The sequence below is a fragment of the Mesoplodon mirus genome (assembly GCF_964341445.2).
Source record: "Mesoplodon mirus genome assembly, chromosome: 4".
NCBI classification, from domain to species: Eukaryota; Metazoa; Chordata; class Mammalia; order Artiodactyla; family Ziphiidae; genus Mesoplodon; species Mesoplodon mirus.
In genome coordinates, this window is record NC_138979.1 from 154,081,255 (window position 1) to 154,096,156 (window position 14,902).

A 14,902-nucleotide genomic window follows, 5' to 3' on the forward strand; every position below is an offset into this window, starting at 1 on the left:
GCTCATTTGTAATTCCTTCAAAATGAATTTTTAATATGGTTATTTTAATCTGTGTGTGATCTTCTTAGCAGGGTATTTTATCATCACATAGTTGTAATTCTTCATTAATTTTATTTCATTACATAAAAAGAGTAAGCCAATATTCTGTGTGTGTTATAGGTACACAATATATTCTTATATTGAATGGTTAAGATCTATCTTTTCTTTACAGTCATTGAAGACTCTCCGGAACTCAGACTTGAAACCATATATTATCTTCATTGCACCCCCTTCACAAGAAAGACTTCGGGCATTATTGGCCAAAGAGGGCAAGAATCCAAAGGTAAAGTTATTATACTGTCATACTATTCCATCGAAAGTAACATGAAACAGTCATGGCTTAATATGTCACAGTGCTTAAAAACTACATCACCTTAGGCTTTCAAACTGATTATTCTTTCTGCCATAACACTTTCCCCAAAACTGCCACAGTTGCCTCTGGTTGGACTTCAGCAGCTCTCCAAAGCAGGGGGCTTCTCTTGTTGTTCCGCATACATCCCCTATTATCACTCCAAATGTATGGTAGTAATACATACATTTTTATGTATTACTACCATATATACATACAGTAATACATACATCTTTGGCATTTCTTAAAACTTCCTTACACTTCTTCACACAGATCTATGTTATTTCTAACAAGGATTAGGTAACACCCTCCTCCCACACCAGATACTCTCAGCAGATTCTTAGTGATTACCCACTTTTATCTGCAGATATTCCACATATGCAAGGAGCCAAACTTGAGTCCTCTTGCTTTTCTCTTCTTTTTTCTCATTGAAATTCTGTTCTGTTTGTCTTCTGCCTTTGATCTTTTCGTATGATCTGAAATGGAAAAATGTTTTTAGTTATTATTATTTTTTTTGCCAGAATATAGTCAAATTTTATTTTATATGTTATAAGGTACAAACATATGATGCCAGAGATTGTACTTTAAATTTGGCATTGAAAAAATATAATTTGGAAATATAAATAATTATTCAAAGTTCCATAATGTATTACTCCTCAGATTGGAAATTCAAAATCTGGCATTCCTTTCCTATGCCCCAAGATATCAATCAGCATGAGATTGTGAATCTTGTGTTGCAACATGCAGCAGAGAATTCATCTTTGAATCCTTTAACTTTGAGCAGCACTTAGTTTTCTTTAGTTTCATAGCAGAAAATAGCTGCTCACAAACATAAGTACTTCCAAACATGAACAGAATCTTTGCATAATGGTTTTTATATTTAGGGTAACCTCCCAAGATATCTGTAGAATTCTGGGATTCCAACATCATCATATTTGGCTTTCAGTATAGTGTTGACCTGCAATTCACTTCCATTTGTAGCTCTTTATTCACATTATTAATACTAATTGAGAAAGGGGAACTGAACAATATTAGTTCATTCTCATAAAGTTGGAGAAGTCAGAGAACCTTTTTTGGAATTGAGTCTTCAACTCTTTAATTTGGGGAATGTAGTTCAGGCTGTCATTTTCATTTTCAAAAACTAATTTCATCGTAGGAAAGTGGGCCAGATTGTTCCTTCCCAAATGAGTCTCCCAAAGACACAATTTCACTAGGAATGAGCCAACTGAATCATACATTTGTGTCACCACTTGTGAACGCCTTTGCAGAGAAATATCCAACATGTTGATATGTTATAATAATGTCAACCAAAAAGGTTAAGTCTGACCCAATCTTTGCTCGTAAGCTGAGGCACAGATTTTCCTCTAGAAGACATGAAAAAGTCAGTTTCCTCCAACTGTTCAAAAAGCTGCCTTAGGACCACACCACAATTCAGCCACTTAAGTTCCATAGAGCAGAACATGTTTCCATATTGTGCATCTGATTAAACAAAGCACCAATTTCTGTGGTCCGAGCCATGGGAGTGTATCCAGGTTATGGTATAAACTATGTCCATGACGTGATCCGTTTTTAATCTTCTAGCACAAAGTGACTCCTGGAGAATGAGACCGTGCAGAGACTTGAGTCCCTTGTCTTGGCAAAGCCCTGACACTTTAGATCTCAGTTTTGTAACTAGTTCTTTAACACTAACCATCACAGAGTCACCATCTGTGCTAATAACTTACCAACTTTGACCAGTCCACGTTAAATTTTTTAAGACTTTTCTCATCACGTAAAACTATTTCCTGATGTTGTGCCTGTCGTGGGAACCATGTCCAGAAGTTCTCCGGTCACATCAGAAGTTTCATTGACACCATGAATAAACACAGCTACGTGGGGGGCGTTATTTCCATCCACACCTTCCTGAGCTACAGTGGAAAAAAGCCACAAATGATTCAGCTTTTTCTTGCAACTTGTCCTGCAAGTTCTCAGTCGTACTGTTAACATGCTGGGCAACAACATTACCAGTTAGTCTTATGTTGGCAATTGCGTGTCTCCGTTCAGGGCACATGATTTCTGCTGCGCTCAACAGACAGTCTTTGATAAACTCACCATCTGCAAGAGGTTTTTCTGACCAGGCAATTTTCTCGCTTAATACATACTATATTTCATGGCAGCAGCACTTATTTCATTCACGTTCAAAAGCAAATCATGTTGAAATTTCAGTCTTTTTTTCAGCTCGTTGAATTTTCTATCACATCTTTTCTGTAAATCCATCGTGGTTCCTATGATGGTTGCTTTCATAATGGTGTTTTTTAGGTTACATTCTCTCGACACAGACAGACTTTGTTTGCATATTAAACATGTAGGAACATTCTTTACCTCCACAAAGAAATAAGCTCTCTCACATTTTTCTTGAAATGCATGGCTTTCTTGTTCTTTCGTTTTCCCATTCTCCAAGTGCTCTTTTTTCCATCTCTTTCATCTTGGCCTTGGCTTTTTTCTCCGTCAAGGTCCAGAACTACAGCAAGCCCACCGATCTCTGTTCCTTGCCTCTCTTCCAAGGCTCGCTGTGCATCGGCCTGTGACTTGAAGTCAATATAGGCGATCCTTTCACTCATCCTATCCTTGCTCACCAATCTGATTTGAAAAGCATCCTAAAACGCTTCTATTAATTCATGCCGAGTGACTTTGTCAGGCAGGTTCTTGATCAAAAGTGTTTTGGCATTTCGATCTTTCTTTGTTTCCTTTCCCTTTGGTTTCTTCAATTTAATTTCATATCCAAACAAAGGACCTTTGTTTCACTAAGTTCCAGGGCTTTTTCCTGGTCATCAGCAGATTTAAAATTCACTAACCAAATCTCCTCCTAATTTCTGTTTTTTGGTTTCAGTGGAAGCCTTCTGTTTGGTCATTTCCTTCTTCTGTTTATCAGGTGCTTTCTTCATAGGCTCTTCATCCTCCTCAGAGTTCTCATGTCTCTTCTCATGGTCCTTGAGCTTGGCACTCCTCCTGTCTTTTGGCAAATTGGCCCCTGTGGCTCCCTTCCCGTGTGGTGATATTAATTTCTCAGCAAACATGGGAGCCAGAAACTTTTTTTTTTCGATTTTATTTCCTGGAGCAGTAGCAACCTTCCTACCATTCTTAGGGACAACAGCCTCATCTCTACTGCCGTTGTCATTATCTTCTGACATCTCATCTTCCCATCTTCTATCTCCTTTAGGGAAGGACTTATTTTCTTCAGTTCACCTTGATTTGTTTTCCTCTCCAGACTGAGAACTCATTGTTAACGGGACCAGCTTCCATCTCTACCCCCATCAAAATTAACAACATAAATAAGGAGTCTAAAGCCAGAAACTTTAACCATCACTTCCCAAATTAACCCGCACAGTGTCGTCACTGACGAGTTCTCCTCCCTTTAAGTCTATCGCTGGTGTAGGGCCCTGCCCACTCAGAGCCCTGCAGGCCACCACACGCAGCCAACCAGGACTGGATGCCCAGGAGAAGCCTGCAGCAGTCCGCAGGCACCGACAGGCCAGGAAGGCCCTCTCAGCAGCCGCCCAGGACTCTAGGCCCCAGGCAGCTAATTATTTTAGATGCTGGATGTGGTTGAGGTAGTCCATATTATACCAAACAGTACTAAAAATTAAATGATAATATATTGATATATTAATTAGAAAGCATTGACATTTTATTTAAATGTATGAAATGAAAACCATCAAGTGACATGCTATATCAAAGTAACAAATACTCTTCCTTGTTTTTTACCGATTTCCTAAAAATTTCTATTTTACAAAGGAATCACTTAGATCTCATTTCATTTGCTATGCCTTTAAATCTCCTTAAAAGCCATAAAAACACATAATACTCCTCCCTAAAATCTCCTCAGAAGTCTTTGACTCTTGACTGTTCACCACACCCACCAGCCCTCTTTCTTCCTCCCCAAGGTATCTTTTTCTACTCTGGGTCTACTTACGTTTGTTATTCAGTCTATACGTGAAGGTGGTATTTTTCAGTGTCTTCGACATCAGGGACTTTCCCATCCTTTGTGTTGAGCATAATTCTGGTTGCTTTGTTTAGGCTAAGTAGGCCAGCTGGTTAACGTAGTGTTTCACTCCTTTTTCATTTTTGCAACACAAGTGCAAGTTCATAAATAAGTGGGGTCAGAGTATCTGCTGTCCTAAGCACTTGAGATGATACAAAAGAAATCTGAGACATAAAGCTGGGGAGGTGGTGGTGGTGGGATGAACTGGGAGATTGGGATTGACATATAGACACTAATATGTATAAAATAGATAACTAATAAGAACCTGCTGTATTAAAAAACTAAAATAAAATTCAAAAAAAAAAAGAAATATGAGACATGGTCGCTGGCTGTTCTTGAGGAGGATCACATATAATAAGGAAAACTAGATCGATAGTCTACGAAACTTGGTGCCCAGTTAACTACTTTGGTAGACCAGAAATACTGTAGTGGTTCTAGGAGAGGGATGCACATTAAGGACCAAAATGGACTCCATTTTACTTGTTCAACCTAATTTTCTATTTTCTGACATGCACACTTATTTTTTGTTAGGTTATTCTTCTCCAGCAAGAATTTGATACCACGCCAAGGGCCACATGCCATTGCAAAACATGTTAAGCAACTTTCTTTGGGTTTGTGGTCTCTGCCAGTGCTCTCTTGGAATTTTTTTACCTATTTTATTTTTGATATTTTAATATTTAATTGTAATATTTAATATTTTTACCTACTTTATTTTTAATTCAGATTGAGTGAGTTCTAGAAAGAATACCTATTAACAGTTGACCCTTGAACAATGTGGGGTTTGGGCACCAAAATTTTCAACACAGTTGAAAATCTGTGTGTAACTTATAGTTGGCCCTCCATATCTGCAGTTCCACATCCTCAGATTCAACCAACTGCAGATAGTGTAGTACTGTAGTATTAACTATTGAAAAAAATCTGTGTACAAGTGGACTGTGCATTTCAAACCTGTGTTGTTCAAGGGTCAACTATATACATGTTTTTAAAGCAGGAACTTAATCAGTTACCACAGTGTTTTAGCAGTATACGATGTGCTTGATTTTCTAATTATAGTTTTCTAATTTTAAAAAATTAACTTTATTGAGATTACTTTACATGCATGCATTTTAATTGTATAATTTAGTGAGTTTTGGCAAAATGTATACCTGTGAAACCACCATGCCAATCAACATTTAGAACATTTTCATCACTCTAGAAAAGTTCTCTCACACCCCTTTAAAGTTAATACCCCTCCACTCTTTCCTAGGTGACCACTTACCTACTTTCTGTCACTATAGATTTGTCTGTTCTGGAAGTTCATATAAATGGAAACCATTTATAAGTTTAAGTTTATAACCATTTATAAGTAAGTTTAAATTTGTATCTAGCTTTTTTTAAAAAATAAATTTATTTATTTATTATTTATTTTGGGCTGTGTTGGGTCTTCCTTGCTGCACGCGGGCTTTCTCTAGTTGCAGTGAGCGGGGGCCACTCTTCGTTGAAGTGTGTGGGCTTCTCATTGCGGTGGCTTCTCGTTGCGGAGCACGGGCTCTAGGTGCTAGGGCTTCAGCAGCTGTGGCATGTGGGCTCAGTAGCTGTGGCTCACTTGCTCTAGAGCGCAGGCTCAGCAGTTGTGGCGCACGGGCTTAGTTGCTCTGTGGCATGTGGGATCTTCCCAGACCAGGGCTCAAACCCGTGTCCCCTGCATTGGCAGGCGGGTTCTTAACCACTGCGCCACCAAGGAAGTCCTGTATCTAGCTTTTGATAAGTACAATGTTTTTAAGATTCATCTATGTTGCATCTAACAGTAGTTCATATCTTATTGCTGAGTTGTGTACCATGATCTAAATATATCACAATTTGTCCATTTACCAGTTAAAAGCCATTAGGGTTGTTTCCAATTTTGAGCTAGTGACTAAAGCAGCTCTAAACATTCATAGTTTTTTGGTGGACATATGTTTTCATTTTTCTTGAATTGCTGGATCAAATGATAAGTGTATGTTTTAAGTGTATAAAAAGTACAAAACTATTTTATAAACAGATTTCTACACTCTCTTTGGTTCCATTTGCTCTACATCCTTATCAACTTTTGCTGTTGTTTTGTAACAACTTTTTAGTCATTCTAATAGGTGTGAAGTGTTACCATTGTGGTTTTCATTTGCATTTTCCTGATGACTAATGATAGAATCTTTTCATGTAGTCATTTGGACAAATTCTTTCGTGAAATGTCTCAAGTTTTATTTTTTTTATTGAGTTGCTTTCTTGTTGAATTGTAAAAATTCTTTATATATTCTGGATATAAATATTTTTTCAAAGTCTTTGTAATTTAAAAACATATTTTTTGAAGATCAGAATTGTTTTTAATGAAGTACCTCTCTCCCTTGGTATCCACGGGAGATTGGTTCCAGGACCTGCTGTGATACCAAAATGGAGGATGCTTAAGTCCCATACTTGGCCTTCCATATTCACAGTTTCATGTCTTCAGATTCAGCCAACCATGGATCATGTAGAACTGTATTTATTGAAAAACATCTCTGTATACACAGTTCAAACCTGTGTTGTTCAAGGGTCAACTGCATAATTTTTTTCATTTTTCTTATGGTTAATGATTTTTGTGTATTGTCTAAAAAAATTTGCCTACTCCAAGATTATAAAGATTTATTCTGTATTTTCTTCTAAAAGCTTTCTTGTATTAGCTTTCCCTTTAAGGTCTATAATCTATCTCAAATTAATCTTTATTTTGGTGTGAGGTAAGGGTTTGTTTTTTTTTTAATCACACATGGCTATCCAATTGCTTTAGTATCATTTCTTGAAAAAGGGTATCCCTTTTTTCCCATTGAATTACATTGGCATCTTTGTCAAAAATGACTTGACCAAATACGTAGTGGGGAAGGATTATTTCTGGACTCTATTCTGTATTTATGCTAAATCACATTGTCTTGATTACTGTAGCTTTATCATTTCTCGAAAAATGGTCATTAAAAGGAATGAAGTACTGATACATGGTACAACATGGATGAACCTTGAAAACATAAGTAAAAGAACCCAGTCACAAAAGACCATATTTTGTATGATTCCATTATTTGGAATGTCCAGAATAAGCAAATCTATAGAGACCTGAAGTAGATTAGTGGTTTCCTAGGGCTGGGGGTTGGGAGAAAATGGGGAGTGGCTGCTAATGACTATGGGGTTTTGGAGGGAGGGGGGCGAGGGCGGATGGAGGGTGATGAAAATGTTTTGAAATTGATTGTGGTGTTGATTGCACAACTCCTCTGTGATTATACTATTGAATTGTACATTTTAAGTGGGTAAATTGTATGAATCCCCCATTGAATTGCTTCCTGTTCACCATTAAATGGGTGAATTGTAAATGAATTATATCTCAAGAAACTTGTTATCTGGGCAGAATAAATCCCAGTGGGCTTTTCTCTGGAAATTGAAATGATTATTTTAAAATTTGTATGGAAATTTTAAAGAATAACCAAAACACTTCAGAAAAAGAAATGAGACTTTCTTCTTTGTTAATTTTCTTTATTGTTTGACTATTTTCCATGTAATTGACTTATTTTTATTCTTTCCTTATACTTACTTTGGCTTTAATTTGCACTTGCTCTAGTTTCTGAAGAAAATTTAGATGATTTTTAAACCTTTCTTCTTTTCTAATATAAAGTTATAAATTTCCTTCTAAGTAGTTCTTAAGTTGCATCCTACAAATTAAGGTTATATTTTTCATTACCATTTTGTTAGAAATATTTTCTAGTTTCCTCTGTCATTTTCTTTAACCCATGGGTTATTTAGAAGTATCTAATTTCCATCTATTGGAGGTTTATAAAATATTTTATTGATTTACAATTCCACTGTGGTAAGAGAACATACTCTGTAAGATGTCAGTCTTTCAAATCTTGTTGAGTCTTATATTATGACCCAGTATCTGTTCTATCTTGGTGCATGTTCCTGCACACCAGTAAGAATGTATATTTTGCAGCTGTTGGGTAAAGGGTAGTGTATCTGATTGCCTTTTATGTTTTATCTCCTTTGGTATTAGTGTTTTATCACACAGTAGAAGTGTTGAGTAAAAACAAATTCTCAATTTTAACTCTGTGAGATAGTGCTAGGAAAGTGATGGTGTTCCTCACCAAATGCAAAATTTAAATAATCAGTTATTTCATTGTACTATGAATCTGTTCTGCTGTAATGGGGGCTTGAGAGTTGTAAACTAATAGTGTGAACTGTTATGGTCAATTTTGCCTATAGATAATTTTTTCAGGCCAAAGATATTTGAGCAAAAACATTTTGTTTCGTCATGAATTGTAATTTGAAAAATTAAAACATAAACTACCAAGTAAATAAGTCATTTTGGCAAAAGATGAATACTTAAATTTGATAAAGAAAAACTAGGTGGATTAGATATTCATGTGAATCTATGTAAGATGTGGGGCTTAACATTTATATTTCAAATCTAGTAACACAAGGTTTAGATTCTACCTTGAATTCTAGAATGTTCTTTCAATAATCTTGAGCTTTGAGTAGACATGTTTTAACCAGAATGTCACAGTATGTTCAGTTACAGTGGTGTAGTAGAGTCCCTGCTGGGAAACAAAGGATTCTGTGTACCAGAGCCAGATGCACAACATTCCAGAATGAAAATTAGAGGGCCACACAAGAAACTGATTCAGGACAAGCCAGAGCTGTCATATATTTTTTTTTCCTTATGTTTATCTTTAATATCCCATAACTTAAAGACAATGATATAAAATTAATAGTACTTAACACTGTGATATATGATCTTATGTTACATGATAAGGAAATAAGAGAGGGAAGAAAACAAAGATACTTTAATAAAAATGTATTCTGAAGTAAATAATGAAGAAATACTTATGACAACTGCAGTCCTTATTTCTTTAACTGGTCACATGGTCATAGGTGGTATTTGTAACTACTTCTACTGTTTTTTTTTAACATCTTTATTGCAGTATAATTGCTTTACAATGGTGTGTTAGTTTCTGCTATATAACAAAGTGAATCAGTTATACATATACATATGTTCCCACATCTCTTCCCTCTTGCGTCTCCCTCCCTCCCACCCCCCCATCCCACCCCTCTAGGTGGTCACAAACCACCGAGCTGATCTCCCTGTGCTATGCGGCTGTAGTGAGGTGGATGGACCTAGAGTCTGTCATACAGAGTGAAGTAAGTCAGAAAGAGAAAAACGAATACAGTATGCTAACACATATATATGGAATCTAAGAAAAAAAAAAAGGTCATGAAGAACCTACGGATAAGATGGGAATAAAGACACAGACCTACTAGAGAATGGACTTGAGGATATGGGGAGGGGGAAGGGTAAGCTGTGACAAAGTGAGAGAGTGGCATGGACATATATACACTGTCATATTTTTAATGTTTTCTTTCTGTTAAAAAAGTTCAACCAGTTGAACAATACAAATTGTTTGGTATTGTGGGTCCAATATAGTATTGATGTGTGGCCTTTATATCTGAGACATATGGACATTTAATTAGTTCTCTTCATTGACAGGGGTGATTTGTGGGCAGTTTCACTTTCTTGGACACATGTGCCTGATTATCAGAAGGTTCTTGATAAGTTTTGCATATAACCTTGCCATCTGCTTATCTGTGAAACAGCTGTTTCCTTTACGCATTATTTTAAAGTAGCCTGCTCTATATGGCTTCCCAAACTCTTCTTAAGATACTTGTTTTTGCATCTTGAAGACCTCCTTTGTGTATTGAAAGCAGAGAAGCAATTTTTTAAAAGCTATTTTCCCCCAAAAATATATTAGATTATTAAAATCTTGGATTTCCCAGCAGTGTTTTCATAGAAAAAGATACCCATTCTGTTGATCCTTTTCTCATGTTTACTCTTTTTAACTCTGCAACAGATATAGAGGGCAGGGGTTCTTTATAAGAGCCAAGAGCAGGTGGCACTTAAGGTCCTGCCAGAAAGGTTCACTCTGTTACAGAAGATGTTATTTTTAGGAAGAGGTTATGGTGCCCTGAAATGTTTGAAAGCGAACGTCTTAGGGAATTCAAAGTAACAGTCTGTGCTCTTGAAGCCTCTAGTCCTGTGGATAAGACAGAAATATATAAAAACCTAAACAGCAGTATAAACAGGTTATATTGAGTTGCAAATGGTTTGCAGTGTGAGTGCTGAAGATGCCAGAGCAAAGGAAATCCCTGTGGCCATGACAGGGTTGGGTTGAACACTGGAGGCTGAGTATTTTGAGACAGAAGGAAAGCAGCGTTAAGGCCATTTCTTGTTCTTCAGCCATCTCTGACTCATTGTATATTTTGGTAAGGAATGGATTACCTCATTTTTTTTTTTTTTTTTTGCGGTACGCGGGCCTCTCACTGTTGTGGCCTCTCCCGTTGCGGAGCACAGGCTCTGGACGTGCAGGCTCAGCGGCCATGGCTCACGGGCCCAGCCTCTCCGCGGCATGTGGGATCTTCCCGGACCAGGGCATGAACCCGTGTCCCCTGCATCGGCAGGCGGACTCTCAACCACTGCGCCACCAGGGAAGCCCTACCTCATAATTTTTATTTTCTCTTTGCAGCCTGAAGAGTTGAGAGAAATCATTGAGAAGACTAGAGAGATGGAGCAGAACAATGGCCACTACTTTGACACAGCAATTGTGAACTCGGATCTTGATAAAGCCTATCAGGAATTGCTTAGGTTGATTAACAAACTTGATACTGAACCTCAGTGGGTGCCATCCACTTGGCTGAGGTGAAGGAAACATCCATTCTGTGGCATGATTGGACTTGATCTGGCAAACTGCCAATAGGAAGATAGCCCTGATACTTGAGCAAGTCTCTGAGAAGGTGGCAGGCAGTATAAATTGTAGACCTGTTCTTAGATCTTGAACTAGTGAGAAGAAAATCCCCTTAGGCAATTCATTAACAGCATTCTTTATTCTCTGTACTTGGCTTTAGAGGTTCTTGCCTCATTTGGGGATTTTAAATGGAAGTTTTCAACAGAGCAGTTCCATTTTATCCACATAAAAACCTTTTAATTCTGTTTTCACCTAACCAAATCTTCTCTGCCTAGTCATATTTCCATGAAAAACTTTTGTGTGTATACACAATGGTCCATGTCTCACATAGTAATAAATACTGATGTTATTTAACAGTTAACTTAAATGACTTCATGGGAATTTGTGGGTGAAGGGAAACTGTGCTTCTGTGCACTGGGCAAGACAACAGTATTTGGTTAGTCACCAGAACTACTTTAAAAAAAAAATGGTGCCACTTTGGTCTGGAGCTACTCTGTTAGGCTTGAATTCATTTGTATGTCTTTTAATTCATAAAAACATTCCGTTAGAAGCACCAATTTTTTTAGCTCAAATTTGTGGATCAGACTCCACTGCACACATGAAAGGTTTGTGCAAAGGTCACACCTGTTTTAGACTCTGATCTAAAACATATACAACATACGCTGATCTTTTTAAAGGTATAATTTTCTGAATTTTTTCTTTAATCGTTGCAACTGATTGGGTAACTTTTACTTACTTTTCCTGATCTGCATAGTACAATAGAATGTATAAGTTACATTTTTATGAATGGCAGATAATTCATATAAACTGTTGACTGTTAAGTTTCTTCCTCATGATGCAAATAGTTTTTTACATGCATAAAAGGACATAGCACATTTGACAGTTTTTTCATTTTTATATATGAGCACAGTATAATTTGATGACTGTGCTATATATGTAGGTAATAAACTGGAATTCTGTGATCAATATAGTTGCTGTACTGTATACGAATATTTAATAGATTGGCAAATGGTCATTGATTACACTTGTTCAGCATTGGAATAAAATTATATGCAGGAAATGATACGACAATTGACTTTGAGATCAGAAGGAGAAGATGACCTGAAAGTCATTTGAACATTTTAGGAAAAGAATATTGCAGGGGGAAAGTTAAGCATATAGAAAGAGGTTTTTATCCTGATAAGGTCTGCCTCTTATGATCAGAATGCAGCAAGCTAAATCATAAAACATTTAAGCTAATGGAACTTTCATATTGTCTCTATAGCTTGTAGCTTTAAAATTCGACTTCTGTAATTGGCATGGAAAGTTAATTAGTAGTATTTTCAAGGCTTAAGGGATGGTGTGATGTGTGACAAACCACCTCAAATGTGAATGTCTTGATTTTATTTATATGGTGACTTTAGCTACAACAATTCCTGTTCCCAAAGCTAAACACTGGAATAATACTGAATTGTCACTTAATTTAACATAAGCAACTGTTTTTAATGAGTAGTTTGTCTCAGTGTCATGTACATACTTGAGTTTTTCTCCTTTGCATAATATTATTTGAACAAATTGTAGACAGTTTATATGCTGCCTTTTTCTGTTGAAATTCACATGGCCTCAAAGTTGGCTGTGGAATATATCTTGTGTGGAAATACTTTCAAGATAATGTTCCTTAGGAAGAAAGTAACATTCCTAGGTTGAGGGAAGGAATCCCATACATACTGTCTCTTCAGGTATGAAACGCTCCAGTTTATGGCAGGAAAATGCAAAGGTCACAGTGATTTTCAGCACTGAAAACAAGGCACTGTAAGTACTTAAGCTTTTCAGTTTTCCAGTTTACTTTCTCTTTAGGAATGAAAGGTAGTCTGTGGTAGACAGTGGAGTTTTGTGAGCTGCTTATCATAACTGACAACTTTCAACCCTAAGATCTAAACGTTTGCAGTTTGAGTCAAGTTAGAATGAGATTTCAGGTGGTGTCAGTAAGTGGCTGCTGTGCTAGTCCCTGAGTTACCTGTAGACCACAGGGCCAACACCAGGGCCATGTACTATGCAGACTCAGGCATGGCTTTAACAAGCAAGTCCAAGTCCCCTACCGAGGCACATGCTATGCCATAGTATACTTCTTAAAAATCTAAGCTGATGAGGTATTTTGGGGATCAGTTAAGTCCTATATAATTTTCTCCTTCCTCATCAGCAGTGGTAGAGGGATAGAAATGTTTCCTCAATCCTGGTGATACGGATGTGCTGATATTCAACATAGTCCCTACAAAGTGAAAACTGAGTTGTTGCTGACTTCCTTGAAAGAAAATGGAAAAAAGCCTTGCTCTCCACCTAGTTGTGCTCCACGCCGCTCTGGCCAATTCCATTTCCTGTCCCTCTGTGGTCCTGATTGGAGACCCCAGTGTGGAGGGAGGTCTTAACCACTTATAGGAAGGATACCAATCGCTAATGAAATGTACATTAGTTCAAGTAAGGAAATAATCTTCCTTTACTAAATTTTCTTAAGTCAGAACAAACAGAAAGGAGAATAGTGTTCAGATTAATCCAGATTTGCTTTCTATGAAAATCTAATGTCTGGATTTTTTTTTTCTTTTCTCATGGCCTAAGGAATAATTTGAATGTAATTCTGTGAATGTGTGTGGAAAATTTAAACCAGGGATTTAGCCTTAATAAAGGTAACCTTTCTGACATCTATTGTTAATTCTCCTTTGTACTCTTATCCTGCCTGTATCTGCACTCTGTTGTTTTGAGATGTAACACTGCACATTGTAATGTAAAAATAAAAAGTAAAATTATATTTCAAATTTTAAGTCACTGAATACTTTCTCTTGCTGTGTTTATATCCTCTGCCATTCAAGGTTTCAACACATCTAAAATGACCCACCCTTGTCTTCAAGTTTTGCCAGAATCAAGTCCATTGGAACCTCTGGGTGAAACACAAATACGTTTTAATTTATTCTTCACAGTGGGGAAGTGCCCCCTACTGGCACAAATGTAGGTTCTGTTTCCTTAATTGTTTGTTTAAACTGTATTAAAGATAGACAACTTACTTAAAGCTGAACTCTGGAACTAGTTTTCTGGGGAAGAAGGTATGTAATACTCACTCAGGCGAATTCCACTACACGCAACCACCGATTTGAGAACACTGAGGATAGGATGAGTTGTTGACAAATATATAACATATTTTCATTCTCCATTCTTCATCCCTCCTTTTTCTATAATACCTACTCTGTATCTCCCAAAGGAGGCCAGTCATGTTCCAGAAAGTGTTTGTTACACATACACACACATGCTACCCCAGTCCAGCTTTCTATTCCTATTCCTGATCTACTCCCTTCCCATACAGCTCTGATTACCCCAACCCTACACAACAAATTTTCTGTCCACTCGTCTCTTTTTAACAATATGCTAAACTGTAAAATCTTCTGCACTTTTGTAGGGAGGGTAGCCAAAGCCAGTAAGTACCAGAGGTTTATGGTGCCCCAGGAAAAAATCTAGGGTACTTCTCTGGCTTAGTTCCTTAAGGTGAACATAAATTTATCTAAATGAAAACCCACGAAACCTGGCTCTCTGCATCTACTTTCCAGCTAATTTTTGCCTCCTATAGCGCTGTACATACATACATACCACTTAAGAACCAAGGCTCTGAAACCAAGATACATTTGGCCTGCTTTCCACCTGCAAAATGGAGATGATGGTATTTATAATTCACTAGAGTGTTGGGAGGATTAAATATTAAGC

General features: G+C 37.1%; 1 protein-coding gene across 4 annotated transcripts in view; it reads left to right on the top strand.

Annotated features, from left to right (window-relative positions):
• The window catches only part of PALS1 (protein associated with LIN7 1, MAGUK p55 family member), a 104,073-nt gene extending 90,108 nt beyond the window's left edge, over positions 1-13,965 (top strand). For all 4 annotated transcript variants that reach the window (XM_082619911.1, XM_082619913.1, XM_082619912.1 and 1 more), the window contains exons 14-15: positions 212-322; positions 10,958-13,965. In XM_082619911.1, coding sequence (XP_082476037.1) covers positions 212-322; positions 10,958-11,134 — 288 coding nt within the window. In that variant the 3' untranslated portion in view covers positions 11,135-13,965. The remainder of the gene's footprint in view (positions 1-211; positions 323-10,957) is intronic.
• The last annotated feature ends 937 nt before the right edge of the window (positions 13,966-14,902 follow it).